The following is a 25,874-nucleotide window of genomic DNA, read 5'->3' as shown; positions in this document are numbered from 1 at the left end:
CTGCATTGTCTGAAGGGACAGTGGAAGGGGCTGGTTTGTTTGGCTGGTGAGGTGTCCTCAGTGACAGACTGCAGCTCTCAGGCGTGGTTAGAGCTGAGCTTGAAACCTGTGCCCATGGCTATAGGCTCATCCCTAAACCTGAGGAGATACAGGCTCAGGTCTCTGAGGGGGAAGTGTAACTGGAGTAATTGTGCATCTCCCAGGAAGTCCCTGGGGAAAACCCCCTCCCAGAGATCACTGGTGGCATGGTGTGCTCACTGCAGTCTGTATTCTGTCCTGTGAGTAGGTTTTGGCTCTCAGTGCTGCTTTCCCCAGTAGCACCTAGGAAAGAAATGCCCCTGAGAAGTGTAGGAAGGCTTTTTAAGAACGTGTGCAGGTCAGTGAGCGTGGAAATTTCAAACCCCTTTTTGTTTTTTAACTTTTGCTGTGGCTGTTTCCACACTTCTGCAGACAGGGAACATGTATCAGCTGCACCCTAATGGCTGCTGGAGCTCCAGACAGGGTTCCAGTGAGCTGAGTCGTTGGCTGCTGGAGCTCCAGACACTGCTGGCTCCCAGTGTGGGACGGGGTTTCCCTCTGGGGCTGAAGCAGGTCCTGGTTTTATGGAGCCAGACGCCGGTGTTGCTGTTGGTGAGTGTGTGTGTGTGTGCTGCTTTATTGGGGAAGGCAGTTTCTCTCCTGGCTTGGCAAAATGTGTTTCCTTGTTTCAGGGCAGTGTGGAGCCCGAGAGCTTTCAGCTTTATCTTTGGGGTGTGCAGTTAAGGGCAGGAGATGATTGTACTTCAGCACAGGGGGAACAGGTGCAGTTATGGAAGTTCCAGTACTCATCTTCTCCCTGCCCAGGCAGTGGTTAGATTTCCTCTTGGGATCCTCTCTGCAGGTGCCTGGACAGACTGTGCCCAGGGGCATCAGAGGCAGGATGTTTGTGCTTCCTCTGGGTGGTGGGCTTCATGTTACTGAGCAGTCATGGCTCTTGTGATCCTTCCAGAGTGAACTGTGGGACAAAACCAAAATACGTTGGTGTCCCTGCCTGTGGCAGGGGGGTTGGAGCTCTATGATCCTTGGGGTCCCTTCCAACCCAGACCATTCTATGATTCTACATCAGGATTGGGCTTTTCATTTATTTACTTGTTTATCACACAGTTAAATGCCAGTGGAACATCTGGGTGTGGCTTTTCCCCTATTTTAACTCTGATTCCTAAAGCAGTGGAGAAAAGGCTCCCTGAGCTTGCATTTTGTGCTGTTTGAGTTTGGTATTTTAAGCAAGAGCCATAAACCAGTGTTATGCCCTAAACCAGCAGTCTGTGGGGAGGTTTGGCAGTGGGCATGGTGTGAAGGTGTGAGGTGGTCATGCAGAACAGCAAGCTGAGGAGGCAGTGGCAGGATAGCGACGGAACAGGCATGAAAGGGTGTTCTGCTTCACCTTGCAGGGCTTTACACCCACAATACATACAAATAGCAAATACAGCAACACTTTAGTTCCTGTACATGTGACTGGTTCTGGATGGATCTGTCACTGGGTTTTGCTGACTGGTTTTCTTCAGCAGTGTGGATGTTCAGACATGGCTGATCACTGGCTGATCTCAGCTCGGCGTGAGGCGATGGCTCCAGAGAGGCTCCCAACGCCTGGCTACTTGCAGCTCTTCCTCAGCCCGTTCAGTGCAGGGTGTGTAGAAGCAGTGCTGGTTCTGGGTTGTACTGGGAAGAGGGAGCAGTGGGTGGGATCTTGGCTGAGGCAGTTTAACCCCCAGCTCCAGCAAACCAGCCTTTTTTTGCCTTCCCTGAAGACCGTTTCCTAAGTGGCTGTTACTGAACAGAAGGTCCTTGAGCAGAGATGCTTTTCAGAATGTTTTATTTCAGCACTGTTCATAAGCAGCTGGTTTCTGCTGCATGCCTTAGTCTTGTTAACCTGTTTTCATTTCAACTCTGATGCCTTTTCTCTCCTCAGAATAGCAACGATTGGGAAAAGCAGCAGCAGCCTCCCTTCCTGCCAGGGGTAATTCCCCTCCAGGGGCCGGTGGCTGTGTGCTCTCCTCTCTCCCATCTCCTGCTGCCTCACTGTTAGTTGGCATCTTTGCAGCTGGGTGCTGTCGGCTCCTCCCGTCTCCTCTTTCACTTTGTGATCCTGCTCCACCTTCCTCTGAACTCCTGACATCATGCTGACTTCCCTGCCAGACCTTTTCCTGCAGACTAGGTGTCAAGAAACTGAACTCTGAACCAGTTTGTCACCCCGTGGCTGGAAGGCTCCTTTGCCTCTGGCTGCAGCAGGCTTCTCTGCTCCTTCTACCTGCAGATGCCTTTCTGTGGGCTCCATCCTGCCTGTGCTCCCCAGGCCACCATCCCCTGGGCTGCTGCTGGTCCCTGAGGATGGGCTGTGAGAGGTATAGGGGTACAGAGATGCTGAAGGGCCTGGAGCATCTCCCCTGTGAGGAAAGGCTGAGGGATCTGGGGCTGTTCAGCCTGGAGAGAAGAAAACTAAGGGGGGGACCTTATTAATGTTTATCAATATCTTAAGTATGGGATGCAGGGGGACATGGGCAGCCCCTTCTCAGTGTCTGTGGGGACAGGACAAGGGGCAGTGGGCTCAAGCTGGACCACGGAGTTCTCCCCCAATCTGGGGAAGAACTTTTACCCAGTGAGGAAGCCCTGGGCCAGGCTGCCCAGGGGGTGTGGAGTCTCCTTCTCTGGAGAGATTCCAGGCCCGTCTGGATGTCTCCCTGTGTGCCCTGTCCTAGGGACCCTGCTTGGGCAGGGGGCTGGACCCCATGGGCTCTGGGGGTCCCTTCCAACCCCTGTGATTCTGTGCTGCTGCTGGGGATGTAGGGACGAGGTCTTTGGGTGCAGTGACAGTGTCCTCTGTGCCTTGTGGTGTCGGTGTTGTTGGGAAGTACCCCCTGAAGTCACCCTGTGCGATGTCCCTGCTGCCTGTGGCAGCTCTGCGGAGGGACGGGGCTGTGCTGCCTGCAGGTAGCAGCTAATGAGATCTCCTCTATTAGGGTTTCACTTGGCTGTTCAGCTCTCTCAGGGGTAAAGGCAATGCCATTAATTGGACCTTCCCCCACAGGCGGTGTCGCTGGCGTTCCCAGCTGGCATCACAGGGAACACTTGTGCTTTGTTTGTATTTTAGGTATTTCCCTTCAGCTATGCATCCATAATAGTGTTCTTTAGCATCTAATCCTTTGCCTGATTAATTAGTTCATTAATCATTAAACCGCTAATGAGTAAAGATTAATAGACTAAAGGCTGAATCTGTGTGCCAGGGGTATGAGCTCATTTTATTTGTCTTGGAGTGAGAGCAGCTCAAAGATGTGGTGGTGTTTTGTGCTTTAAGGACTGGCCATGGGAGGGTCTCAGGCCCTTCCCCTCCAGTGGTCCCCATGTGAGGTATTGGCAGGACAGAATCCATCCCTGCTCACGGTCATGTGTGGTTCATACCTGTTTCAAAGAGGAACTGAGCTGCTCTGAAGGGACTTTGTCTGACATCCAAACAACTCGGGATCAAAAAGGATGAGAAGAATACTCAACATATTACAGTGAGGTATTCAGCTGCCTGCGTGTGAGCTGGAGTCTCCTGAGTTTTGAGGTGAATTCCCAAACTCCAAGGCTATTTTGTGAAAACTTCATTTGTTTCCCTAGAGTTCTGGGTTCCAGCACTGTGTTAGTCATGCATTAGCTGTCACCCTCCTGGCAGATCGCAGCCTCTAACAGCTTGAGTGGGTTTGGGGAGCAGCTCCATTAATGCCTGTTAAGCTGAACTGTGTGTTCATAAGATACCTGGTGGTCTTGGCCTGTGCTGGGGACCCTCAGGCTGTGGGCTGGACAAGCACTGCAGTGCTGCACTACAGTGTGTGTGCTTTGGGCTCCTGGCCAGTGCTCCTGTCACTTGAGGAGCGTATTAAGTGCTCATGTAATACTGATCTCTGTCTCACAAGAGATATTAAAGACAGGGGGCAGTTGAGCTTTGCAGAAGCACAAACTGAGGTGGCTGTCAGCAGGGCTTGGTGTCAGCCCCGTGGCTGCTGGTCTCAGCAGCATGCAGGCTGTGGGGGCACTGACCTTCCTTCCCACAGCCAGGCTGCTGCGCACGCTGTGGGACCTGGCATCAGCCTCCCTCAGCCTGGGCAGCAGTGAGGGCTGTTCTGTGGGAAAGCAAATGGGTGGGGGGCCCAGGGCTCTGGAGGCAAGCAGGGCAGACCCCGAGGCGTGACTGGGTGCAGCCAGAGTCCAGCTGTCAGGAGATGGTGCAGGGCCAAGCTGGAAGGTGATGTGTGGCTCGGGCGAGGGTCGGGCCCGCGGAGGCTGGAGGGGTCCCTGGCTGAGGCGCTCGCTGTGCTGACTTGCTGCTCCCCTGTGCACCGTGCTCGCAGGGCGCTGGCAGCATGATCGCGGAGAGGGACTCGGAGACCACCTTCGATGAGGATTCCCAGCCCAACGACGAGGTGATGCCCTACAGCGACGATGAGACGGAGGACGAGCTGGACAGCCGGCAGCCTGCGGCGGAGCCAGGGCAGCGCCCAGCCCACGGGGACACCCAGGACAGCAGGGAGCCGCAGAAGAAAGGTACCTCTGGCAGGGGCAGAGTGGGGAGACTGAGCCGTGCAGGGGTCACTCTGCTGATTGGATCCTCAGTGCAGAGACTGAGCCGTGCAGGGATCACTCTGCTGATTGGGTCCTCAGTGCACAGACTGAGCCGTGCAGGGGTCACTCTGCTGATTGGGTCCTCAGTGCACAGACTGAGCCGTGCAGGGGTCACTCTGCTGATTGGGTCCTCAGTGCACAGACTGAGCCGTGCAGGGGTCACTCTGCTGATTGGATCCTCAGTGCAGAGACTGAGCCGTGCAGGGATCACTCTGCTGATTGGGTCCTCAGTGCAGAGACTGAGCCGTGCAGGGATCACTCTGCTGATTGGGTCCTGGGTGCAGAGACTGAGCCGTGCAGGGATCACTCTGCTGATTGGATCCTGAGTGCACAGACTGAGCCGTGCAGGGATCACTCTGCTGATTGGATCCTCAGTGCACAGACTGAGCCGTGCAGGGATCACTCTGCTGATTGGATCCTCAGTGCACAGACTGAGCCGTGCAGGGATCACTCTGATGCTTAGGTAGGATGGAGAAGGGCTTATCTGGATCTGTGGAGGAGTAATTGGTGGCAATTCAGTTTAACAATGGCAGGATGAGGATGGGCAGTCTGCAGACAGAGCTGTGTGCCACCCTGGTTGCATAAAGCCAATCATCTGTGCCCTGACCTCGGCTTAATTAAGGCAGGACCCAGATGTACGTAGCCTGTGGTCTGAGCAGGGCTCAAACAGGGCTTCAGACACTTGCCTTCCCCAGCAGCTGGGAGCTGGAGCCAGCGTGACCCAGTTTGCTGTTTAGCAGTTGGTTTCTGTGTGTCTCTGCTTCCCAAGGCTCGAGTGCTCAGTCTGTAGCCTGGTGACTTGACGTGCGTGGTTTCGGAGTCACAGGCAGGTGAGGTGAGTGGGAGGAGTTCAGAGCAAAGGTTCAGGTGCAGCCTGTCTGCTGCTGCCAGCCTGGAAACAGAGGAGCATCCCTGGCATGTTTCAGACATCCCTGTCCTCTCTCCTGTCCCAGGAAAGCCTGTAACTCCCTCAATGCCCATTCCAGTGATGCAATGTGAGCACGTTTTGCTTAACCACTGCTTGTTTCATCTGTGTAGACTTCTTCCTGTTTGTGTGGCAACAGGGAGCAGCTGATCACCTCTCAGGTTATAACCACCTATTACGTGTCTTCAGTTTATAACCACCTATTACATGTTTAGTTTTGGGGTTTTTACGACGACTGAGGTAACGCAGCCTTTAGAACACACACAGCTTCCTCAGCCTCTCCTAATCCCTCAGATTTTATTGAGTTCCCAGCATGACTGTTGCTCTCTTCTTCCCCCACTTCCCTCTCTGTCCTTTCCCCCAGATATTTTATTTCTCAGACAGAGCATGCCAGCAGCCACAAGATTGCTTTCTGCCCTAGTACAAGTAAAATAAAATAGAGGCAGAGCCTCCTGTGAGTCAGCCCCAAAGCTTCCTGAACGAGCTCCTTTGATATGGGCAGCAGGATTGATAGGTAGGGCTATCCTGGTTATCTGGCTCCAGGGCCAGAAAGGGATCTGAAGGCTCCTGTGGAAGAGGGGTGTGGAAGATAACTTGGCAGCAGAAGACGTTCAGGCAGGGACCAGTGATGCAGCCAAAAGCTGTGTGCAGCCCAGGTGAACCCCTCTAAAGGTGGGCTTCACAGGGCTTGGATTAACCATAGGGACCACGGTGTGTTGGCAAGTCCTCAGGATGCTTCTCCTTCCAGAGGCTGCGTGTCCAGCTGGGTGTAGATGCTGGACACTGAGAGGAAGGTTGTGCTTTGTGCTGCAGAGCTGAGGGCTGCTGCAGGCATGGCTGGGTTATGGCTGTGAGGTTGCACTGGGGGGTGCAATTCCTAGTCCCCAGTTTTCAAGCAATCAGATGAAACTGATGGCTGAAGAAATAACATGAGCACTTCAGGCTTTTCCTCCTTTGTACGGCTGTGAGTGACACCCCTGGCACGGTGTGGTTACAGGAAACAACTGGGTTCACTGCTGGGAGCCCTGGTTTGGGTGCTCAGTGCTCCACAGGCACAGCAAGGCAGAGCAGAAGAGGGGGAAGAAGGGAACTGAGCACAGATAAATGTTACTCAGAGGGGTTTTCAGTTTCTGCTGGAACTTCCATGTTGTAAGTTACCACTCCTTCCTACCTCAGGTTAGATGGTAATTGCTAATAAAGACACACAGTCTGGAAACCTCTCAAAAGCCCTTTATCAGAGGATGTACTACAAAGCAGGGACCCACCTTGTCTCACTGAAAGCACCATTCAAAGGTGGCATTTGAGGGAACCCCACGCTGGCAGAGGTGTTCCCTCAGGTCCCCAGCACTGACCCTTTGGCCTCCTCTCTTCCAGACTGCAGCTGGCAGGTTAAAGCCAACGACGACCAGTTCTACCAACAGCCCCAGTTCAAGAGAACAGTGTTTCTGTGCTTCAAGAAAAGCAAATATGCAGTAAGTTTCCTTTATCTCAGTTGTGTGCTGATGGGGCTTGTTGGAGTGGATGCTTTCTTAATCTCAGTAAGATCTTCCTGGCTGCTGCTGATGGGTGTAAAAGCCACAATTAACACTTCCTTGGGTTTCCCATCAAAGGTGGGGAAGTATATGGTTGGTTTGGAAATGGAAATCAAGGTATCCAGAGACTTCTTTCAGACGAGAGAGAATTAGAAGCCAGGTGTCCCCAGTCCAAATTCCAGCTTTATCTGCTCAGAGCTGTTGCAAACATCCAGGCAAGTTCTACCTTTCACAGGAGAAGTCCTGGTGTAGTATTAAGCAATATCCTGCTCAAGCTAGACTGGGTCAGTCTTAAAAATAGCCATTTGGGAATGTCTAGTCCTTTAAGCAGTGTCCTGCCCAATCCACCTGATCCTGATACAGGAGGTATTTTTGTCTGAAGACAGAAGGTTGATGTTTTCTTTCTGTTCCTGATTTTCAGCTTTCCACAGTGTGAAAGCTGTGATGCTTGATGTGGTGCTGGTTGGGAGTGACACAGGCTTGGGCAGTGGGGTTACATGTGGGCTGCCCAGCTTTATCTGTGCCTCACTGGCTCCTGGGGCTCCCTTCTACCTGCCTGGCATACCTGAGGCAGTTGGGGTTATCTGAGGCATGAGTATCAATGTTTACTAGTAAATCTGCTACAAGTGGAGCTCTTCAGATGGAACTGGGACTAGGCAGGGACTGGCACTCCAAGGGTTAACGCTGGATCTGATGTTGTCCCCCCTGAGCAAGTCCAGTTAACAGTCCTTTGCCTCTGGGTTCCTGATCTGTAGCTTGTGCCTGAGAGCAGTGACCAAACACTGTGGAAAGGTATTACCCAGAGGGTTGCCTGGGAGGAGAGCCCCTGAGTTTCCTCCCCTTCTCTGTGCTCAGAGCCCTGCGTGCTGTGTCATTACCCACTGTGGCTGTGCAATGCCCCATAGTCCTTGGGGTAGCTGATACTTCAGTCTGAGATGGTTTTTGGGGTATGTTAACCTCAGTGGAACAGACCTTTTCTGCCTTAAGAAGTTGACCCCACATTAAACTGCTGAGGGAGGGCACAGCTCTGGCAAAGCTTACAGGAAAGATTTCACAAGTAGAATGCTTAACTGGAACTGCATCACACATCTGCAATGTGAAAAGACTCTGCTGTGCTGAGTGACACGTGCTGTCCTTCAACAGGGCAATGCAATCAAGACATACAAGTACAACCCTGTTACCTTTTTACCACTGAATCTGTTTGAGCAGTTCAAGAGAGCAGCCAACTTCTACTTCCTCGTGCTTCTCATCCTGCAGGTAAGGAGGAGGAGAGGAAGCCTGGTGTGAATTTGAGGTGCTGATCCCCTGAGCTGAATAGTCATGAGTCAGTTCAGTGCTGCCCTTTGTAAGGGACTGCATCTGAACCACTACCAGAGCTCAGCCCAAAGCACAGCAGTCAGGAAAGACCTGCACTAGCCTTGTACTGGGTAGGATGAGCTAGTTGCAGAGCTCTGGTATTTCCCAGGGAGAGGATGTTCTTTTGCTTGGTAAAACATGATGGCCTTAAGGTCCACTTGTGAGTCAGAAGCTCCAGCAGAAACTTGGAGCATCTACAGTTGCTAGAGAGATGATGCTGATGTGGGGCAGCACAGTCAAACTCTTCCTGAGGGTTTTGTTCCTCTGCATAACCTGACCTAAAACTCTCTCTCTGATATGTTTGGGTTCTTTCTTACCTTATAGTCAGATCCCTACTGAATGTGTCTGAGTGTGGCTGATAATCCTGTGTTGGACTGATTTTGCTTGTCTCTTGCAGTCGATCCCCCAGATCACCACCCTGTCGTGGTACACGACGCTGGTGCCCTTACTGCTGGTGCTGGGGATAACAGCAGTCAAGGACCTAGTGGATGACATTGTAAGGAACACCTTTTGTTAATGGGGAAAGAACCCACTGTGGTTTGTGTCTTTATTTGTGGTACACAGCAGGGAGAACTTTCTCTACTCCTGGTTTCCAGGCTCGTCACAGGATGGACAATGAGGTGAATAACAGGACGTGTGAAGTCATCAAGGATGGAAGGTTTGTGCTGTTCCCTCCTTCCCTCTGTCAGTGATGTCTGTTGCCTTCTTACCAAGCTTCATCACTCACCTGAACCACAGATGATAGGGAAAGCTCAGCTTCTTGTTCCCTACTGCCTGTGTGAAACCCTGGCTGAAAATGGAAGAGAATTGCCCAAAGGAGTAATTTAAACTTAACTCTGTGTCACTAATAAATCAGTGCTACTAATCAGTGCTAAGAGCAACTTCTTTGGGGAGAAGACAGAGATTTGTGGTAGGTGAAGAGGTAGGTCGGCTTCTGAGTTCCAGAGCCCCAGCTGAATGGCAGTTTCCAGAAAGAAAAAGCACACCATAGTGAGATGTACTGTTGTTGTACTGAAGTTCAGTATTTCAGGATGCACAGGGCCCCAGTATTCCCAGGTTAAATAGTAATGATTGTTAAACGATCTTGACATTAGGTTCAAAACCACAAAATGGAAAGATATTAAAGTTGGGGATGTCCTTCGCCTGAAGAAGAACACTTTCGTGCCTGTAAGTGCCTCAGACACCTTTGGGGTTGGATTGTGCAGGGTTCTGTACCAATCTTCTCTTGGGTTTACCTGATGCTTGTTTGTTTTTCTAGGCTGATATTTTGCTGCTCTCCAGCTCAGAACCAAACAGTCTCTGCTATGTGGAGACAGCTGAACTGGATGGGTAAGGCTCTCCTAAGGAGTTCCTGGGTTTGACTTTGCCTTACTGGTAGAAGAGCAAGAAATGTGTATTTCAGACTCTGCCACTTGTTAGGCCACACCTGGAACACTGTCCAGTTCCTGATTCCCAGGGTTTAAGGATCATTAAGAATTGGGGAGGGTCCACTGCAGTGCCACAAAGATGTCTGAAGTGCTGGAGAACATGATGTGTAAAGGAAGGGGTGAGGGACTTGGATTTGCTCAGCCTGCAGAGGAGAAGGCTGATTTAATCAGTCCCCCAGTGTCTCAGAGTTAGTTACACAGCAGGTACTCTCTTCTCAAGGGTGCACATCGATGGGGCAGGAAGCAAGGGATACAACCTGCCTCAGAGGAAACTCTCTGCATTCAGGAGCAGCGGCTCTGGTGCTGGTTAATGCTGGCTGTTGGAGTAGGTTTCCCAGAGAAGAGGGGGAATGTCTCTGTCTGGAAGCCAGGGGGCTTGGCTTGGCAGGGCCCTGGCTCACCTCACTGAGGTCCTGCTTCCAGCAGGAGCTGGGGCTGCTGGTTGCCAGAGGTCGCTTCCAGTCTGGGTTTTCCTGTGATTTAAACTTCCCCCCTTCCCTGTCAGTGGGAAAACACCAGCACGTGTTTCTCTGGGGAAGCCTTTCACAGAACCTGCTTAGAGAGCAGGAATCCTCCTGCCCTGCTCACAGTGCTTTGCAAATGCTGCTGTGGTTCTGTTGGCAGGAGTGGGGAGCTCACCCAGGGAGTGGTATGGCCCTCAGCTGGTGGGCTGGAGTCAGTCTTCCTGAGCGAGCAGTGTAACCTGTGGTAATCTTACAGCAATGGCTTCAGCATCCTGCAGAGCAGCTAATGGTGTGTTCCAGACTGGAGCTTTGGGAGGGCTGGTTGTGAAACACTGCCTGCCAGCAGCCATTGCCTCACACCTACCTGCTGCCTTAGCGCCGCAGGGCTGCGGGGGGCTGTGCTTCCCCAGGGTGGCAGAGCTGGAGGGGCAAGGTTTCGGGTGTGAGGAGGAGTGATGGAGCTGGGGTGGGACTGCTCCTGCCCAGGGCAACGCGTGTGGCTTCCCAGTGGGAGGCTGGTGCGTGTGGCACAGCCCTTGGCTCCCTTGCACTTTGTTCACACTCCTTTCCTGGATCCAAGCCTTGAGGAAAATGACCTTTTTTTCTCCTTTCTCCCCAGTGAGACCAACTTAAAATTCAAAATGGCCCTTGAGGTTACCCACAGACACCTCCAGGAGGAACGTGCCATGGCAGACTTCGATGGTTCGTGCGGGTGATGTTCTCACAGCTGCCCACACCTCGCTCAGGCAGCGTAGGGCACGAGGAGAGGGTGGTGGTGGGGGTGGCAGTGCTGCCAGCAGTGCTCAGGCAGCGTAGGGCACGAGGAGAGGGTGGTGGTGGGGGTGACAGTGCTGCCAGTGGTGCTCAGGCAGCGTAGGGCACGAGGAGAGGGTGGTGGTGGGGGTGGCAGTGCTGCCAGCAGTGCTCAGGCAGCTTAGGGCACGAGGAGAGGGTGGTAGTGGGGGTGGCAGATGTGCCAGCGGTGCTCAGGCATTGTAGGGCACGAGGAGAGGGTGGTGGTGGGGGTGGCAGTGCTGCCAGTGGTGCTCTGCTCCGGAGTCACTGCCTTCCTGGCCTCTGTCACCAGGCAGCATGAGTAGGTTACACAAAGGAGACTCTGCTGCTGGGCAAAACAGCACAAGATTCGGAGAGACAAACCTCTGGTGGGCAGGCACTTGTTAAAACTTGGGGTGGTAAAGGAGGAGATGAACAAGAACTGAATTCTCCCTGCTCTCAGTCTCTGGAATACCACCCTAAGGCCCTGTATTTCAAGTGTCAGTGATGCAGCACAGAGCCTCTGTACGCTCTGAGTCTCTACAGAAACCGTTTATTCAGGACACTCATTCTCCCAAAGAGCCAACCTTGTGAAGTAAAACCACTCACAGTTACTCATGGGTGCAAATCAGCCTGTGTTTGTGTCACTACCAGGTACTAAACAGATGCTCCTCTGCATGTCTTAGGTCTGGTTGAATGTGAAGAGCCCAACAACCGGCTGGATAAGTTTGCAGGAACGTTGTTCTGGAGAGACAACAGGTACTCCCTGGATGCTGACAAGATTTTGCTGCGGGGATGTAAGATCAGGAACACAGACTCCTGCCATGGCCTGGTCATATTCGCAGGTACCTCTGAGCTGAACGTGGGTAGTGTTTGCCAGCCATGAGCATGCCCTAGAGAGAGAAATGACATCTTTATCCTGCAGACACTGACTGTGTGCTGTGCCCCAGTGGTGATGCTCAGGCTTGTTGTGTTTTGTAGCTTTCCTTTGTTTTTTTCTCTTTACTTTTAGGTGCTGATACAAAAATAATGAAAAATAGTGGAAAGACAAGATTTAAAAGGACAAAAATCGACTCCCTTATGAATTACATGGTTTATACTGTAAGCCTTTCTGCTTATTAGCTCTTGAGTGAATGCAGATTTAGGAAATGTCTGTCTTCTTTTGGTGCAATAAGTGTGTGGTGTTGTGACCTGATGAGTCGGGGTGGAGTAGGAGGGAGTCTAAAAAGGTGCCTCGCTGGTGGAATCTGTGTCCCTAAGCCACTGGTGTAGGACAAGCACTTCAAGCCCAGCATTGCAGGTGCTTCTGCTTGTCTGCACTGAGCTGTTGGGCAGAGACCTGGGGACCCTGTTCCCGAGGTCGGTTTGGCACCCGTGGGGTGTGTGTCTGAGGAGCACTGGCTGTCGTACAGCCCACACTCTGCTGAGGGGGGTTCCCTGGAAAGAGGCAGGTAGAGGCACTTAGCTCAGCCCGACTGTGGTTCTGCCCCTGCTCTAAGCATGTTGTGTACCCTGTTCACTGTCTGCTTAAATAAAGGTGAAAACATGAAAACGATGCTTGGGGAACAGACTAAAACCAGAACCCAGGTTGTTTGGAGAGATCCTTTTGTGGGAAAGGCTCCCCTCCTTCCCTACAGATACACATAATATTCTCCTTGGAACCTGAGGACTTGGGGTTCATGTCAGGAAGATGTTGCTGTAATGTCACAGGCCTCTCTGTGCTGCAGATCTTTGTTGTCCTCATCCTGCTGTCAGCTGGCCTGGCCATTGGACACACTTACTGGGAGCAGCAGATCGGCAACTCCTCGTGGTACCTGTACGACGCGCAGGACTTCAGCCCTCCCTACCGCGGCTTCCTCAACTTCTGGGGCTACATCATTGTTCTGAACACCATGGTTCCCATTTCCCTCTATGTCAGGTAGGTGAACTGCTGGGCTGGTGGTGAGGTTGAGCTGCTTCACTTACAGATCTGGGGTGAGGGACTTTGTTTCCTGCTGGAGGTACCAGCTTCACCTTGGATGGGGAAGCAGACTGATTCTGTGTCCTCCTGAACAGACACTGGAGACTCACCTCTTCCCTGAGGAGTGATCTGTATTGCTTTCTTGTTACTTCATCACTCAAGGATCTTTGACTCAGAGTTTAAAGATGTAAGGCTCTTCTCAGGATACGAAGCAGACCTGCTCTGTGCTTCAGCTATGGGAAGAACCCTCCTAAGCAGCAATCTCTGCTGCAGTGGGACCCTTGGTCCTGCCACCTTCTCAGTGTGATTCCACGGTGCTGAGGGAAGCTGCTCCTCAGATGGAAGCCCTTGCTGCTCCATGGGCGTGAATGGTTTTGCCTTTGCCAGACCTGTCAGTAACACATTTCAAGTCATCCAGCCTCCTCCTCGCTCTCCTCAAGTTGTGCTAACAGGCAGAATCCCAGGTGGGGTTTCTGTGTGGCACGGGAGTGGCAGCAGAGATGCTTTTGGCTTGCTCAGGCCATAGAGGCTTTGCCCCAGGTAGTGTGGTGGTGCTGAGGCTGAGCTCTGGTCCACCATCAGTGCAAGTGGCTGGTGTGGTGGTGATGCTGCTCTGTAATGGGCCAGTAAAGGGAACTGGTTTGTCTTAAGCTCCTGGGCTATAGCGATTGAGTCCTGGAGAAGGAGAGTCCCCTGGGTGTGTTCCTATGTGGCTGGGAAGGGAGGCAGCTGGGAATGAGAGCACTGTTTTCCTCTCCTTTAGCGTCGAAGTGATTCGCTTGGGCCAAAGCTATTTCATAAACTGGGACCTGCAGATGTACTACCCTGAGAAGGACACGCCTGCCAAGGCCAGAACCACCACGCTGAACGAGCAGCTGGGGCAGATCCACTACATCTTCTCCGACAAGACAGGGACACTTACACAGAACATCATGACCTTTAAGAAGTGCTGCATCAATGGCCAGAGATACGGTAAGGCTGTGCCTCCTGTCTGCAGCCAGAGCTGGGGCTCTGCCAGGAGCACCAGTTTGGGCAGGAGCACAGGGGGAGAGCCTGTGGGTCCTGGGACAGCCCAGCCAGCAGCCTCTGACCAGTCTGAACAAGGGTCTGAAGTCAGGGTGTGTACGGGGCTCCTTAGTTGTGACTGAACTTGCACGATTCAGCCCTGGCATGAGGCAAAGCTGCTGTCAAATGGAATTGTGGGGGTTTTCCCCTTTAAAAGGGGGAAACTGCTGGACTAGAGTCACAGCTTCCCAACTGAAAAGTCAGGGAAATTTAGTAGGAGCAGTGGTTCTTCGCGTTGGTGTTGGTTACTCCCACTTCCAGGCCTGTCTGGAACATGCAGTGTATGTGCCCCACAGCTATCCTTTGGTCAGTTCAGGTAACACATGGGCAGCAAGCTGACACCGTGTGCTTTTCAAACATCTGGTGTCTGGAGAGAGGAGCTCCAGACAGTGGAAGCTGTCAGATGATTTAAGCAGTCCCACCACGGGCTGCTTCTCTTGTCTTAGCTTTGGTGTCACTGGCATTCAGAGGTACTGCAGCTGTGAATGGACCAGGTCTTTAAAATCCTGGCTCTTCTAGTGCAGTGGATATTCTCTGTGTTTTATAGTCCTAAGAACTGTGCTGTTCTGTCCTGCACCTTGTAACTGACTGTGCCTGCCTTGCAGGAGACTGCCGGGACGCAGCGGGGCAGCCACGCAGCCACCCAGAGGTAGGTGGTGGGACAGGGACCGCTGCCTTGCTGAGTGTGAGGAGATGCAGACAGGCAGAGGGTTGCACAGGAGGTCCCTCACACTCTCCTCTTTCCTGAGCAGCAAGTGGATTTCAGCTGGAACAGGTATGCAGATGGGAAGTTCTCCTTCTATGATCACTATCTGATAGAGCAGATCAAGTCTGGAAAGGACCCAGAAATCCAGAAGTTCTTTTTCCTGCTTGCCATCTGCCACACAGTCATGGTTGACACTTCTGATGGTGAGTATCTTTGGGTTGGGTTGGGGTTTTTTTACTTGTGTAAGGGGAAACAGTAACTCAGGTCCAGCTGCAGGAGGGAGAGGTCCACAGCTAATGCCCACTCCATAGGTGAGGAGGTTAGGCTGCTCCTCTAAACAGAACAAAAGTAAGAGCTGCTGCTATTCCTTGTGCTGGCTTCTGTCCCTTTATGGGAGGAGGACTGTCTCTGTGACCTTGCAGCTGTAGTGAATGCACATCTCAGGTAACAGCAGCTTTAGAAGGACAGGGAGGGGTTTGCAAGGAGGTCTGGTGCTGTCGTGTTACGGGTCTGCTCTCCAGTCAGACAGACCTGTAGAGCCTCAGAGGCACAGACCTCAAACAGAGTCACAGTGACACCAGTGTCATCCCTGGTTCTGCATGTGTATGTGGAGGTACAGGCATATTTGGAAACCCCTTTTCAGGGTGGAAAAATGAGTGATTTCAGTATGAGGGTCTCCTGCTCTGGCTCCTTGAAGCACAGCTCTGTAGATGTGTGCAGCTCATGTCTGTCTGTCCCAGGGGTATCACAGCAGATAACAAAATCATGACAGAAACTAGAGTTAGAACTGAATGGCTATTGCAGAATTCAGGAAGGTGAAAAATAAGGATGGAAGATTGAATTAAAAGGTTGAAGGGTAACACTGCTTGACTCCCACCTTTGCAAGATCTCTGAAACCAGCAGCCTCCTGTCCTTGCTCTTCCACTGATGCTGTTGGGTTGTTCCCGCTGCAGTGTGTTGGTGTCTGTGACCAAGGATTTGTCTTTTGGCCCTTCCTTAGTTTTAAGAAGCTAAGATGTTTAAGTGACATTTGTTTTGAGAGAGAAGTTAGCTTTTGCTTTTATTTATGTGTGTGCTGTGGTCTAACCTGGCAGGCAGGTAGAACAGCCACGGTTGCTTGCTCCCCTCAGTGGGGCAGGGAGAGAATTCAGGGCAAGAAAGAGAAAACTTGTGGGTGGAGAAAAAGGCAATTTAATAGGATAGAAAAGGAAGAGAATAACAACGATGCTAAAAGAACATAGAGAGCAAGTGGTGCACAGCACAGCTGCTCACCACCCAGAGCCACTCTGCTCTGAGCAGCGTTACACCCTCTCAGAAGGGGAAGGGCCTGAAGAGTGGCTGTGATGGGTCTGCAGCAGTGTCACACCCCTCTCAGAAGGGGAAGGGCCTGAAGAGTGGCTGTGATGGGTCTGCAGCAGTGTCACACCCCTCTCAGAAGGGGAAGGGCTCTGCATGCCTGAAGAATGGCTGTGGTGTTCCAGCTGCAGTGCTGGGGTGCCTGTCATGCTCAGGCATACGCTGACCTTCTCTCCTCCCTGTCCCATGACACAGGTCAGCTCAACTACCAGGCAGCATCCCCAGATGAAGGAGCCCTGGTCACTGCAGCCAGGAACTTTGGCTACGTGTTCCTGTCCCGCACACAGAACACCATCACCATCAGCGAGATGGGGGTGGAGAGAACCTACGACGTCCTGGCCATCCTGGACTTCAACAGCGACAGGAAGCGCATGTCTGTCATTGGTAAGCTGCCCACAGCCACCAGCCCCAGGGGAAGAGCTCCCCTCTGCTTCAGAGGGGGAAAAGTGCCTGCAAGGCAGGAATTAGGGCTGTGTAGCACACTCCTGGGGTAGGCTTAACAGGGGGAGGGAGCCTTTGTGCTTAGGTGCAGGTGTGTCCCCTCCCCAGGCCTGGTGTTCAGGCCCAGGTCCCTGTCATGGAAGCTGGGAGAAAGGCTGCAGAGATTATTCATTTCCCTGTTTCCTCAGAGAACAAACAGAATGCCTGTTCCTCTAGCCAGCAGAACACCAGGTGTTCTGGCTGAGGTATAAACAGCTCTCCAGTCTTGATTTTAACTGTCTGGAGAGAAGTCAGCCTTGAACCAGTTCGAGATGTGCTGTTCTGGAGGCTGTGATCAGGGTGTGTGTCTCTAGCATGTGTCTCTGCCTGTGGCAAGTGCGACCTTAATCCTGTATGAACCCTTCTGGGAAAGGGAATCCTTGGGAGCTGGGATCACAGAGTGGTCTGAGTGGAAGGGACCTTAAAGATCTCCCAGTTCCAACCCCCCCACACCCCAAATATCCTCTCCTGTGTGAAAGAGAAGAGGAAATGCCCTTGTCCAGCACGCTACGTACAGTGACAGTGTGGTACCCACAGTACAAGAACAGTGTTAGAGATGATGGTGAAGGAGGAAGATGAGCTTGTAGCCATGGTACTTAACAGGGTAGCCTGAAAGCTCTGATCTGAAGCCCCTCCTGGATTTCAGTGTACTCTGTGTCCTGTCTCTCCTGTTTCACTCTGCAGTAAGAGAGTCGGGTGGAAGTATCAGGCTGTACTGCAAGGGGGCTGATACTGTCATCTATGAACGGCTGCACCCGAGGAATCTGAAGAGAGAAGCTACAGAGGAAGCACTGGATGTAAGTCTGTATTTGATAAGCTGGCTTTACATGTTATAATGGTTTATTTCTGACTATAATCTTACAGATTTCCTTTCCCTAAGCTACTGAAACAACTGCAGACCTATCTCTGGCTCTACAAGGCACCCCAAACCTGAGAAAAAATGAAAGCAATCTGAAGTTCTCATGCATGTTCACTGTCTCTGTGTGAACAGTGAGCTTAAGTGTTGTCTGTGTGCTTTTCCACCTCAGCAGGGTTTGAGATCACTGTGCTCTGTTCTGTTTGTCCCCTCTCCAGTCCCTCTGGTCAGGCTGCCTTAGTTTGGGGCATCTCTCAGATACCCAGGGCTAACTGCACAGGCAGATTTGCTTCTCACCAGATGTTTTTGATCCAAACTCTTACCTTAGGATTGCAAACAAAGGGGCCTGTTTTGTGGGTGTTTGTTTTCTCTTTCAGGTCTTTGCCAGTGAAACTCTGAGGACGCTCTGCCTGTGCTACAGGGACATCAGTCCCGAGGAGTTTGAAGCCTGGAACAAGAAGTGTGTGGAGGCCAGTGTAGCCACAACGAATCGAGATGAAGCTCTGGACAGAGTGTATGAGGAAATAGAAAAAAACCTGATTGTAAGTCATGCTTTGCATTTCTGGTGTACTCCAAGAGAGGAAGAAAGATCTCCTCTGAAAGGAAATTGCCCTGTTTGGATTTAGATCTTTGCAGTATTTCCTTGGCTTTAGAGCCACAGCACATTGCAGAGTGAAACAGGAGAATGAAAGGAAGTGTGGGTCAGTACACGTGGTCACTTCCACGTGCCAGAGTTTGTCTCTGCTGACTTCTCTGCTTGAGCTGTGCCTTGGCTTGAAGATGTATCCAGAACAGTCTCATTCCTGACTGAAGATTGAGCCCCTTTTCCCTAGATTTATCCTGCTGACTGCCTGCACTCCACATCTCTTGCAGCTGCTGGGTGCCACAGCTATTGAAGACAAACTGCAGGATGGAGTTCCAGAAACCATTTCCAGGCTCTCTAAAGCAGACATTAAAATCTGGGTGCTCACTGGTGACAAAAAAGGTGGGTTACTTACAGCCAGGACCTGGTGAAACAGGGTAAGGGCCAGAAGATAAACCAGGACAAATGCAGGTGAGAAACAAAGCCTGTGTCTCTAGGAAAGCTCAGTGTGAAAGTGCACTTACAGCACAACTGGAGGAATTCCTGTGTTGTGCAGAACTTCATTCTGCTGTTGCCAGCCCAGAGTTACTGGCTGGGCTGCTGTGCAACTGCTGTTCCCCAGCAGATGAGCCTAGAGGGCTGATTCCATGGTTTCATTGCTGATGGGCTTTTCCAGGTCGCTAACAGCTTGTGCATCCAGAACATCTCTGGACAATGATGGAATTCTAAGTAAATACTCTCCTCCCTTACTTTTTATGTTGTAGAAACAGCTGAAAACATTGGATTTTCTTGTGAACTCCTAACAGATGAAACAACAGTCTGCTATGGAGAAGATATCAGGCAAGTGGAAAGCACAAAGGGTTTCTTTTGTGGGAATGTAAATGTTCCATTTCCAGAATTAACCCTGCAGTAGCCCTGGTGTAGCCCCAGTGACCCTTCAGTCAGTGTTTCTTGGCAGCTGTACATTGTTTCTTTGCTTTTACAGAATTTTAGTGTTACATGACAACCTCTTTTGTGGGTAAAGGTGGTGAAAGCCTGTTTGCAGGAGGTTTTACCTTCTGGATCCACAACTGTTGATAGTAAATTTGTCCTGTAGCTTGAAAAATATGGGATCCAGACTCATGCCTTACTTGCAAGCTGGTGTGATCCTTGTTTCACTGCTGCTTTAGCACTTCTAGCCAATATGAGGCAAAAAAGGTCCATGCAGCATATATTGCACTCTCCTTCTTGCAGCCTTTCAGTCTGGGACTGATGTAGGTGAAAGCTTATCCTTGATTTTTCTCCATCTCTTCCCAGTGCTCTTCTTCAGACTAGACTGGAAAACCAGAGGAACAAAGCTGGGTCAAGTGCACATTCCTCTCTAAGGATGAACGAGCCCTTCTTCCAGGGGAGCAGAGATCGGGCTTTAATAATCACTGGCTCCTGGCTGGTACGTACAAGAGGTGTTCCCTCTGGGTTTGGGGTTTTAGGGGTCCTTCACCCAGGACTCTGTCTGTCTGTTTGCTAAATCAGTGGAGGAGTGAAGCAACAGACTGGTTTGTTGCAGGCTGAGCAGGACAGTGCTCTCTCAGGAGCTCAGAAAGCAGGAGAGAGCTTTCAGCAGAGAGGTGGCTGGCAGTAACTCTGACTTACCCAGCTCTTACAGCCACCTCCAAAGCAGAAGGTGCAGGGGCAGCTAAGGACCCCCTGCTGTGTGTCAGCCCCTTTATCCCTAGAAAGACACCTACAGCAGTGAGAGGCACAGACGCAGGCTGGCACGCCTGAAGGTAATCCAGCAGGAGCCACGGTTGTCTCCCCCTGCTCCAGGTGATCTGCCCCAGAGCCAACCCAGGAATTTACAGGAGGCTTCCACATGTGTTGGGCATGGCTGGGCTTCCTTTAGGAGGTGGGGAAATAGGAGAGAGGGATGCTCAAACACCAGGCTCTTCTCCAAAGGGAATTTCTTCCCATCAGAAGAAAAATCCCTTCAGACTTCACAAGAGTCGCTGTGACACTAGATACAATAGGTTTGGGTTTGTTAGTCCACCAAGTCCATTCTCCTCACTGGTTCTGTAGCTCTTTGCTCACTGCAGGTGGGTGATGGGAGTGCTGTGAGGTGGTGTGCTGGTGTTGGCAGGCCCTGGAGTGTGATTTGTGGAAGGGAACATAATGCATTCTTGTTACTCAGAATGAAATCCTGCTGGAGAAGAAGAAGAAGAAGAAGAAACTTAAACTGAAATTCCCCAGAACAGCAGAGGAGAAAAAAAAGCAGAGTGAGAAGAGAAGAAGGGCTGAGGCTTGCAAGGAGCAGCAGCAGAAGAACTTTGTTGATCTGGCCTGCGAGTGCCGGGCTGTGATCTGCTGCCGCGTGACGCCGAAGCAGAAGGCCATGGTGGTGGAGCTGGTGAAGAAGTACAAGAAGGCCATCACTCTGGCTATTGGGGACGGGGCCAATGATGTGAACATGATTAAAAGTAAGGCAGCTGTCGGACTCCTCTCGGTAGGGAAGAGCCGTTCTGGGCGCTCCTCTGCAGTCTCTTCACTGTCCCTCTCTGTTCAGAAGACTCTGCCGCCTGTTTCACTGCCCACGTTACCCTGACGTGGGCCTGTTAGCTTCTGTGCCGTGCTTCCCCTTGGGAGGGAGCCCTTTGTGACATGGTTAGTGGCTTTTACTGACACCTTCCAGCTCTTCCTGTAGCTGTTCCCTGAGAAGGGACTGGCATTCCATCTGTTCCTGCCTTGTGGGTTACACAGTGATACAAAGCACAAAGCAGTAGCTTAGCTGCCCCTTGCTTGGAGGCATGAGCCATCCTGTGTTGCAGACAGTGCTCTGTGAACTGCTCCCTGAGAAATCCCACTGGGAAAGATGCTTCTGGGAGATGGTTTATATCAGGAGCATGTTTGTAACTGCCCAGCCAGTGGCTTCAGGGTTTGCTTGCTCTGTCTCATGGCTTGGCTCTCCCTGGGTCACATCTCCCAGCGCCCAGTCTGATGGAACAAGCACCGAGCGGGAATCCCAGCACCACTGGAGACATGAGCAGTGAATGACAGGGCAAGGGAGGGCCTGTGCACCTTGGTGTCAGGCTTTAATGGGGCCTTTGTGGTGTGGGGCAGTAAGACGGAGCAGGGGAGCCTGAAGCGGAGCATAGGAACCTGAGGAAGACTTCCCTCGGTCACACTGTTCCCCTCCCTTTGTCTGACACAGTGTGTGCTTCCTGTTTTAACCCAGCTGCCCACATTGGAGTTGGGATCAGTGGCCAGGAAGGGATGCAGGCTGTCATGTCAAGTGACTACTCCTTCGGGCAGTTCCGCTACCTGCAGAGGCTGCTGCTGGTGCACGGGCGCTGGTCCTACATCCGCATGTGCAAGTTCCTCCGATACTTCTTCTACAAAAACTTCGCCTTTACCCTGGTCCACATCTGGTACTCGTTCTTCAACGGCTTCTCTGCCCAGGTAAGGAGGCGTGCTGGCCTGTGGCCTTAGCAGGCATGTCTTCCTCTCTGTCAGTGTGGAACGGGAAGGGCTTGACCTGGGAACGAGAGGTTCCCAGCAGAGGCTTCTGCAGGGAATAGGAGCAGCTAAGGAGTTACCAGCCGAGCAGCTGGAGTCAGTGTCGCGGTCAGACAGGAAGGGAGAGGTTGTTGTGCAGCAGTTTGGGGAAGCTTTCCCAGCCCTGCCACTGAAGGTACTCCTCAGAGCAGTGAGACTGTGTACAGCAGTGGGAAACCACTCCCAAAGGGCTTTATCTTGAACTGCTGGCTGGAACGGCTTGAAGTGTAGCTGTGGAACCAGCAACGTGTGAAGTCTGCAGGGTGCTGGAAGGTTGTGACATCCCAGGGCTTCAGGAGTCGAGGTGTATCCCATGGCACAGCCGGAGGACCGGCAGGGTCCCTGTCGGGGGGTCAGGGCTGAAGTCACAGCCCTGCCTGGGGCTGGTTCCTGGGACAGGACCCGGTGCCTCGCACGGAGCAGACCCGCAGCGTGCAGAGGGGCTGGTTCCCTGGTTCCCAGGCTCGTGTGTGGGATGCTGCAGGCCCGTAGCTGTGCACAGCCCGACACTGGTGTGAGGTGTTCAGCTGCGTGGTGTTTCCAGCCAGGAAAGGCTGGTGCTCTGTAAGGAGCCAGGCAGCTTCACGCAGGCTAAAAGCAGCTTCACCAGCACCCTGAGCTAAGGGCCACTTGCCTTCCGGGTCAGCACAGGGACAGGTACTTCCTGCATGGGAGAGCACCTGGGAACTTCCTCAGGAACTGGGAGGGAAATGTGTGACCAGGAAGAAGTGGTTAACTCCTGACATCCTCCTCCTCTTGCAGACAGCATACGAAGACTGGTTCATCACGCTGTACAACGTGCTGTATTCCAGCCTCCCGGTGCTGCTGGTTGGCTTGCTTGACCAGGTACTGTCCACACAGTTACCCACAGATGACTCCAAAGGCACTTAACATCATGTCTTTAATTACACTGGTTGCTTTGTTTGATGACTAAGGCACGGGGCGGGGGGGTGTTAGTTGGTCTTCTGGGTTTTAAGAACATATTCCTCTGTGTGAGGTAACAAGACAGTCAGCAGAGGTTACTGGGACAGCCAAGGTGAAGCAGCTTGGGGGTCTCCAGCGTGTTAAAAGTATTCATAGAATCACAGAGTGGCTTCACCAACTTGTTTTCTCTCTCTTTTCCCCCTTCACTAAGGATGTGAGTGACAAACTGAGTCTCCGGTTCCCTGGCCTGTATGTTTTGGGACAGAAAGATTTACTTTTTAACTACAAGAAGTTCTTCCTAAGTCTGCTCCACGGAGCTGTCACCTCGCTGATCATCTTCTTCATACCCTACGGAGCTTACCTGCAAACCATGGGCCAGGATGGAGAAGCCCCTTCGGATTATCAGTCCTTTGCTGTCACAGCAGCATCTTCTCTCATCTTTGTTGTCAATTTTCAGGCAAGTAAGCCCAGCTTCCTGGCTTCTGGGAACTCTTCTGGTTGTGTTTCTAGATTTGCCTCCCAAAACCAGAAGGATCTGCAAAGGGCTCCTCTTTTTTTGCCTTCTCTGTTGATGTGTGCTCTGGCTGACGTGGAACTGGATGAGGGGTGACCCGTCCAGAACGCTGTCAGCCTGCAGAGCAGTTTGGGCTGATAAACTCACCTGGAGCCTGTGTTTGCTTTCAGATCGGCCTGGATACATCGTACTGGACGTTTGTTAACGCCTTCTCAGTGTTTGGGAGTATTGCACTTTACTTTGGCATCACATTTGACTTCCACAGTGCTGGGATCCACGTTCTCTTCCCTTCAGGCTTCCAGTTCACAGGTCAGTCCTTGTGCTCTGTGTCCTGGAGCAGAACTGTGGCCAGGGCGTCGTGGCAGGAGCCCGAGGGCTGTGCAAAGGGACTGGTGTTCAGTGCTTGGTGTGCTTCCAGGGAAGGGTGGTGTTTGTGGTGGGGGCCAGGCTGTTTCCCTGAGTGTTCCCCTCAGGAAGATGGGCTGGACCCCTGCTGTGGTGCCCAGCAGTGGGAGTCTGCAAACAAAGCCAAGTTGGAGTCGGGGGGGCAGCGGAAAGCAAGGGCAGAGTGGTGGCCTGGCAGGGTGTGCCTCTGCTGCGCTGCTCTCCGGACCCCAGAGTGAGGTGGAGCCAGATGATGCCAGCAGCTGCTGGGGGGTTTGCTGGAAGCTCAGGGAGGTCTCAGTAGCAGCCAGTTGGAATCTCTTTTCTTGAGGAACACTGGGCTTCCTCATTGTGCTAGAGACAAATCTTTCATAGGCTGCCTTGGATCTGACTGTGCCCCCCAAAATAACAACCCCCTTCACTTCCTGGCCTGGTCTTTCAGCTGAACCCCTCTGATACAGTGTGTTTCTTTCCTTTTAGCCATGCTTTGTACCTCCTCCACAGCTTCTCTCTACCTGAATCCTCTATGCACTCGGAAGGTTAGAAAGACACGCCTGCTGCTGGCTTTGCCAGGAGGTGCTGTGAGGCTGGGTGCTTGGCTGCTAACTCCTGCTTGCTTGCTGGGCCACGTGCACAGCAGTGATCCCGAGGGGCCCTTCTCCTGCTTTGCATGCTGTCCAGTGGGTGAGAGCTGTGCACTCCAGCCAGGTGTCTGTCCTGCAGCCTCTGTGGCTCTTGGCAGGCTGTGACAGGAGTGTGGTTGGCTGTGCCAGGGCTGCTTCACCAACTCCTTGCCCAGTGTAGGGACTCCCTTGGAGGAGTCTCTGAAGGAAAGCTCACCTCCTCGCTGTTGTGGTGGCCACGGAACACCTGAGTGCCCTCACCCGTGGCTGTTAGTGTGTTTGTGGTTTATCACTGGTGTGGCTGATCGTGTCCCAGACTCACCTGTGCTCTTCCCCTCCCAGGGACGGCTCCGAACGCGCTCAGGCAGCCGTACCTCTGGCTGACCATGCTGCTGTCCATCGCGGTGTGCCTGCTCCCCGTGGTGGCGCGGCGCTTCCTGGCAGTGACCGTCTGGCCCTCGGAGAGCGACAGAGTGAGTCCAGTCTTGCCTTGTTCGGGTTCATCTGGCCCGTGCTTACCCACCGGAGCCCAGACATGCTGATAGCTGGAGACAGAGAAGTGTCTGTGCCCGAGGCAGAGCTGGAGGAGGCTGGGGCTGAAGACCCGTGGCCAGGGTGGGCAGCAGTGGGGCTCCCCGGGGCAGACTGAGCCTCTGCCTGGGTGACAGCCGGTGCTGTGACATCCTGCCGTCCAAAGCAGGGTGTCGCTGTGGTGCGTCCTCATCTCCCAGGACCTTCCCTGAGCGTTTCTGTGGGATGCAGAGGTACACGTGCACGCTCGGCTCGCAGCTCAGTGCGGGCCAATCCGTGTGCCTCAGCTGAGCACCCACTCGGTTAAAACCACAGCAACCTGGGTGTCAGGCGCTGAGGGCCTGATGTCAGGGTTCAGAGAGGCTGTGCCGGCGTTGTGCTGCCGTGTGTTGGTGTAGCAGCCAGCTCTCCTTTCCTTCTGTTCTGCCCTGAGCTGGCAGACGGCACAGGGGCACTTTGCAGAGAGTTAGGGCTGAGAATGGTACTGAAGGAGTGTCAGTGTGGGGTATGGAACAGTGTTGGGATCCCCCCACTTCCATGGAAGGCATTGAGGGGGTTGGAAGGGGTATAGTCAGGCTTCCCGAAGCGGTGACGTGTCACTGCCTGTGCTCCTGTTCCTAACAACCCTCCCTGAAAGAAGAGAGCCCTCCCTCTCGGGGTGGTGCAGAGCACCTGGTCCCTTCCCAGCCAGTGCGCACAGGCAGGCTGTTCCCTGGTAACCCCCACCCCTCTGTCTCCACGCAGATCCAGAGGCACCGCAAGCGGTACCTGCTGGAGGAGCAGCACTGGAAGCGGCGCCAGAGCGCGTTCCGCAGGGGGGTGTCCGGCCGCCGCTCCGCCTACGCCTTCTCGCACCAGCGCGGCTACGCCGACCTCATCGCCTCGGGCCGCAGCATCCGCAAGAAGCGGGCGCCGCTGGACGCCGTGCTGGGCGGCAGCGGGCCTGGAGCCGGCGCTGCTCCCGACACCAGCTGACCTGCTGCTGTCCAGCAGCTTTCTAGCCCTTCAATTGCACAAAAACCCGTAATTTTTAAACAAACTCAGGATGTGTGAGGGTGGGAAGGTGTTCTGCACCCCCGCAGAGCGCTGTGGGTGCAGACTGGGGAGCACCGGCAGGCCCAGGGCTCTCCAGGGCGCTCCCCATCCCTGTGGGTGTGGAAGTGAAGGATGTGGTGTGGGGGTGACGCCCCAGCGGTGCCTGTCGGGTGTTAATAAGGTGTGGGTGTAACCCTGCAGGTGTCACTCTGC

At 52.9% G+C, this 25,874-nt stretch overlaps 1 protein-coding gene across 1 annotated transcript; it reads left to right on the top strand.

Annotated features, from left to right (window-relative positions):
- Positions 1-4,379: 4,379 nt before the first annotated feature.
- Positions 4,380-25,601, top strand: ATP8B1 (ATPase phospholipid transporting 8B1; the record flags this gene model as incomplete). The annotated part of the gene is made up of 29 exons (XM_084278546.1): positions 4,380-4,560; positions 6,938-7,035; positions 8,239-8,352; positions 8,849-8,947; positions 9,048-9,109; positions 9,546-9,618; positions 9,710-9,780; positions 10,503-10,586; positions 10,962-11,044; positions 11,803-11,961; positions 12,129-12,217; positions 12,844-13,034; positions 13,840-14,048; positions 14,747-14,790; positions 14,894-15,050; positions 16,399-16,587; positions 17,368-17,480; positions 17,917-18,081; positions 18,413-18,524; positions 18,887-18,962; positions 19,419-19,551; positions 19,838-19,888; positions 20,290-20,575; positions 21,331-21,554; positions 22,413-22,496; positions 22,786-23,031; positions 23,259-23,397; positions 24,438-24,568; positions 25,371-25,601. 29 exons carry the CDS (start codon positions 4,380-4,382, stop codon positions 25,599-25,601), a joined length of 3,894 nt encoding a protein of 1,297 aa, XP_084134672.1.
- Between the last annotated feature and the right edge of the window lie 273 nt (positions 25,602-25,874).

The sequence above is a fragment of the Gallinula chloropus genome (assembly GCF_964237585.1).
Source record: "Gallinula chloropus genome assembly, chromosome: Z".
NCBI classification, from domain to species: domain Eukaryota; kingdom Metazoa; phylum Chordata; class Aves; order Gruiformes; family Rallidae; genus Gallinula; species Gallinula chloropus.
Note: the sequence above shows the minus strand (reverse complement) of the source record. Positions and strands in the feature narration are given on the sequence as shown.